This window comes from Atta cephalotes, assembly GCF_000143395.1.
Source record: "Atta cephalotes unplaced genomic scaffold scaffold00018, whole genome shotgun sequence".
Lineage (NCBI taxonomy): Eukaryota > Metazoa > Arthropoda > Insecta > Hymenoptera > Formicidae > Atta > Atta cephalotes.
Window position 1 is genome coordinate 4,847,823 of NW_012130082.1, and position 5,914 is coordinate 4,853,736.

Consider the following 5,914-nt stretch of genomic DNA (forward strand, 5'->3'; position numbering starts at 1 on the left):
TTCAATTCAGATTAGTAGTTTGTATGAAAAAATAGTGGAGTTCTTAAAATTGCACTTAGATGTCTAAATTAAAACGTAATTGTTACACAAAAATTTATGTGTATGTGTGGCATGAATGAGATATTGATATAGTGTTATGTCAGCGACACGTAAATCGTCTGTGTGTAAATGCTATTTGGGGATCCTAAGGATGACTAATTATCCTTAGGATTCCCTTAAACACTAAAACAAAATAAGACAAAAATAAAAGAGTTACATAAATTTATTTAATCATGCAAATTCTTACCTGAGTAGTAAACATGCCAAAATCAGGATTAAATATCTCTTCAACAACTAATTGAAAGAATTCTTTAGATACACCTCCTTCGTCAACACCTTGTTCTCCCTCAAATTCGACAACTAATTGCTTTTTTAAATCAGATGGATTTTCCATCGCCACCATTTCTAATTCCACCAATGCGTCATCTATTAAATGATCTCTTCGTACCTGTTTAAGTTAAAAACAAAATTCACACTGATGGTTTTTTCCAAAGTTAATCACCTCGTTATTCATCTTCAAATCAACAAACCTTTAATCTGAGATATGGATTAGTCGGTTGCCCGACAACGGTTTGCAAAAAGCTCATACGTCGTTCGCTATACATTCTAATACGATTATCATAATACAAGCCCAAAGTTTTAGTAGCTGGCGTGAGAATAAAAGCGTAATTCATAAAGCTAAATTTCTGTGGCTCTTCGCTTTTGTAATAAGCGAAATCTTTGTCCATCTCTATGGCATCGCTAAGTGGCTCATTGTAAAAATCAGTAAATGGTATGAAAGGTTTACGTGCATCCAGTGCAGTAATTCCTAATTCTGTCGCTAGTAAATCCTAAAATATATATTGCTCTTTTATTTATCGTACAAAATAATGTATGCCAGATTAAGCTAATTAACAGAGATACCTGAGGGATCTGTCCTGATACCGCTGATCGTGAAGTACTTTTGTCGCTACTAGCCGGTTCACCTTCGTCGCTCAAAATTAACTCAGGAGGATCTAATTCACCAGCCAACATACTCGCATAATATAGAATTTTCATAACTTTCGTAGGTGCGGTAATAGTGTCTGCATCTTGGACGCAATAATCACGTGTGAAGGATCCTCCAATTACCTTTAACGCGATACCAAATCTTTTATGATCAGGAAATAAACATACTTATTGTTTTAAGATCTAAGCAAGTAAAATAGATGCTATCGACAAAGTCTAGAGAATGTACCTTGACAGTTATGAGTTCTTGAAGTGCTTGCAGAAGACTTGGAAGTCGCGATTTACAATGCTTGGCCCATACGCGTGCTAACTTGGCTTGGGCCAATACTGGTACACAGCTCAACGCTTTACACAGCATATGGAGAGCCAATTCCAAATATTCGCTATTTCCGAGCATTGGAATTTCAAAAACAATGAGAAATACGTTTAACAAACTATCCATGCTGTCCCAACGTACCATACGAAATACTCTCAGATCTAATTCTATATCATCGGCCAAAGTGACTAGCGCATTGACCAGAGCTGATTCGAACACCTCACCTAATAAAATGAGGAAAAAATACGTGTTTGATTTAATTAGAAAGGTATCGAGACGTTAAAATAGCATTTATTCATACCTAAAATCGTATTTATTCATACCTGGCAGAGACCAAAGCGCTTCAAAAGCTCTACGGACCGATGGTAAGTCAACACTAGTATCGTCATTATTAGGAACTGTAGGTGATGGATCACTGCTATCTTCTTCTTTATCTTCTCCCTGTAAAGATCGTACTGCTTCTTTATTCAAATCTGCGGGTGGCCTTAACAAACTGTCTGGTGCTCGTTCAAGAAGTGCCGTCAAAGGAGAATTACTTTTCTCAGTCTTTTGAAAACTGAGACTTAATGCTTTTCCAGAAGAAAACACTTCTCCCAAAGTACGAATTAATAAAGAATATGAATCTTCTGCTTTACATTTTCCTATAATATCCAGAAGCTTAGCTTCCGTAAGATATGACTCTTGTTTTCCTAATGAAAAAGTATTATTTGCATTAAAGTATAATTGAATAGTCTTGCATATTGCCTGATACAATAATTAGATGTTTTGCTTCAAAAATTAAAATTTTATTGAATACCTTCATCGGAGCTTGTAGAATTAACACTTTTTACAGGTAGACTCTTAGCTAATGACGTTTGTCCAGGCTCTATAGTAGTTCGAGCAACTTTACTGGGTTGTGTACCATCGCACAGTCTTGCTTCTTGCGAAAATAATTGTATCGCTTGTGCGGCTGCTTGATTTGGAGTAAGATTAGTTACCTAGCATGAAATCAAATAAGATGCACAAAACATTATTTAATTTCTATTATAGTTTGTTCTAGACAATTGGATTTTAAAGTCATACTTTGCCACTGGAGGCACAATGCTGATTGTCACAATGAGGATTTCCACATCCATCCGTGAGTTGGTAAAAATAACGTTCAATGAGCTTCTTTGCAGCTGCGCGCTTCATGTCGCTGCAAGGGCTCTCAGCTCCTACCCTACAAAAATGATAGTACAACATAAAATATATGTAAACTAAATCCTTAATACTTTCTACTTCACGATTATAAATAAATGTACTTTATATTTATAAAATTTTATTGCTTAATATGTTTCTAAAAACAAAAAACATTCAGTTTTTATGTCTGTACAAATGTCATTTCTCATGTCTATATAAAAATATCTAGTCATTTTAAAAGATTATGTGAAACTGATCAAGCAAAAAAGAAACTATTAAAGAACAAATATCATAGAATAATCTCTAAGAATTAGAAAAAGATGAAGAATAATTGAATCAAAATTATGATTAATCTACATTGATAGAAATGAACATTCTTAGAATTATAGGAAAAAAAGTTACAAAATAAATTAAAGTTTAAAGAGCTTAAGCTACATTGTTAGAAATAGACATAAGACGATCAGTGTCGTTGCACCAAAACAAAAGTGCTAATAATAGACGGCCTCACGATTTCGCGATTTCACATGACGAAAGTAAAGTACTACGTTGCTGTAAACAAATCTTTTGTAGGAACGAGTGAGAATGAGAGAGACGAAGTGACGGAGCGGGAAAAGGAGAGATAAAGAAAGGGAGATCGTGCTAAGGAAGGCGAGAGAAAAGATAGAAGGCGGCAAAGAACCTCCACAATGTTTCATGAGAACATCTCGATCCGCCGATCGATTTTAACACGCGTATGAATCGGAGAACCGAGCGTCTGTCTCTCGATCACATAAACTCTCGGAACAAACACGCTGTCAAACACGCGACGACACTCTACTCCCCGCGAAAAAGAGCAAGCATTTCCTTTTTTCTTATTTTTTTTCTTTTTTTTGTTCTCTTTTACGAACGCTAAAGGACGCAACCAACTCTCGTGACACCTGGAAATGTGATCTTCTCCAGGGTCCCCCTGACTCTTGGCGCTCATAGACCGTAAATCGTCGGAATTTTGCCTGTTTTGCTCGGCGACAGGAAGCTGAGCCGTTGCCACCGCGAGCTCGTCACCGCACTCCAAATCCGATCGTCGCGCGCAGCAATTATCGTCGTCTACGCGACACGTCGGGGTCCCCGCCGCTCGGCAGTTTCGGTACCACAAAAGTTGGACTTCCACGGAGCGAAACGTCGCACAACGCCACACAATGCTCGTCTGTCCACCGTGTGTGCTCTTTAAATGTCGCGTGTTGACGACGATCACGTTCTTCACACAGCAGACAAGGGATACTTTTCAATACGTCAGAGAGACACGGCGCGGGGGGAAAGAGGAAAGGAGCGGAGGGAGGAGAGACAGAGAGAGAGAGAAAAATAGAGTTTAAAGGCAATAGAAAAACATAGAGAGTGAAAATAACGAAAAACGAAGCTTGCAGAATAGAGAAGACAGATGGATGGAAATGGGAGAGAGGAAAAGCGAGCGAGATCGAGAGAAAGAGAGAGATTCAAAACGATTCTTAAAAGGAAAATATCAATATCGAGAATCCGGATGTTTTGAGGTTAGGAAAATGGACGGCTAAATTAATCGTCCCGATTTATGCGACGGGGACTCGACGCGAACTCCAACCGGCTCGCGAAAATAAGAAAATTCGCTCGAGTAAAAGAATCACCACCGTCTTCTTTTGCTTTCTGTGTCTACTGACGTCTACCGTTTGCGATCAGCACCAACGGAGCCACGAGTTATCGCGGTGGTGCACGGCGATTCTCGATCCATCGTGATCGCGCGCGATCGTTGACATATCGATTTCGCGATTTGTCGTGCGATTTAAATTTTGCACATGTATACATTGAAAGATGTATGATTACAATTATAACATAATATGATGTATTATATGTTTTTAATAATTATATGTATAATTTAAATATATTGTATTTTATTATTATACATTTCTTAAATATATGTATTATATTATTATACATTATTAGGCCCGATTCCACAAATGTAAGAGACTATTTATATTTTTCTATATCTAAGAATTAGAAGAAGTTAAATAAATTAAATAAATAAATAAATAAATAAGTTAAAATAAATTAAATCCAGATTAAAGTTAATATTATACTTGAAAAGTAATTTGTTTTAATATATTTTGTGACAAAAAAATAGTAGTTATTTAATTAAAAATTTTATCTTTAACTAGTTGTAATAATCTTTTAAAAGTCTGTATATAATTATCGAAATTGTCATCATAATCATTAACATTCACTGTTACGATAATTACAAACAATTACAAAAAAATTATACTAAATCTTTGTATTAAAAAAAAATTTATTTTTTATATTAATACTTTATTTATTTATTTTTTCCGTTAAAAAAAATAATGTATATATATATATATATATTGTTCATAAAATGCGATTTGTATGAATATATCGTATTATCTTATTACAATAAGATTGGGTCGAATTCCATCAGCTCATTGATCCATGGAGATCTTTAATATTTTCTATTATTCGCACTTGAAATTCTCGTAAAAAGATGTGACAGGAAATTACTGTCAGATTGGATTTGTTTATATAAATATCAAATCAATGGAAGAAAAATTTTCTACGTGCGTTTATGTAAAAGTAATGCATGAAAGAAGATGAATTACGAGAATAACAATTCGCACACAAGAAAAATCTCATCGCTCATTGTTCAGGAGAACAAGTGGATTCTATTTGATGACACTTACTCATCGGAAATCAATACGTCGACGACTTTCTGCGAGAAATTAAAGTAAATTGTTTTCAATAACGTTACGTAAGATGATTAATGGAACACTAAATTATGCTGTTCTTTTTAATTCTTATGTACTTTCCCGGTATTCTAAAATTGCCTAGAATTTATTCAAATGAACAATTAACAATTACAATTTTTGATTAATGGTTAATGATCAGTTTTCTAATCATGATTGTCTCATATATATATATATGTATGTATATATCACTAAAAAACTTAATAAATTCCTCATTTTGCATCAGAAGGAAAATAAAACTCAACTTTTAACCGCTAAGAAGAATTTTTAATCTTCTCTTTTATATTCTAATCTCATTATTAGTACTAATGGAGAATGTTTAAAAGAAAGTCTGCAAGTGTCAGTAGACGATGAAGTACTTAGCGATCGAAAATCATATCAAAATTGATGTTCTTGCTTTTAATCTCTATGCTTCCCACGCGATCAACCCATAAGGATAAATGCAAATCCTACATCATTCTCCCTGAGGGTAAACCTGGGCCAATCATATGGTATCGAAAGGATGGCCAAAGTGAGAGAGAGGATGCAAAGGTTTAGAACAGAGCAGCTCGCAGGAGCAGTAATATCGATCGATCCAGAATGGAGCTCGACAGGTCTCGGTTTCCTAATGCGTGGGTGAGAAAGAGAGAGAGAGAGGGAGAGGGGAGGGGGAGGG

The 5,914-nt window shown here is 35.3% G+C and overlaps 1 protein-coding gene across 1 annotated transcript; it reads right to left on the reverse strand.

Moving 5' to 3' along the window:
- Window positions 1–204: 204 nt before the first annotated feature.
- LOC105618907 (ubiquitin-protein ligase E3A) lies at window positions 205–4,238 on the reverse strand. Its single transcript, XM_012200437.1, has 9 exons — window positions 4,174–4,238; window positions 2,405–2,540; window positions 2,139–2,319; window positions 1,666–2,031; window positions 1,256–1,566; window positions 943–1,149; window positions 570–869; window positions 287–487; window positions 205–222 (listed from the first exon to the last, which is right to left on the reverse strand). The coding sequence occupies exons 1-9, from the start codon at window positions 4,236–4,238 to the stop codon at window positions 205–207; spliced, it is 1,785 nt and encodes a 594-aa protein (XP_012055827.1).
- Between the last annotated feature and the right edge of the window lie 1,676 nt (window positions 4,239–5,914).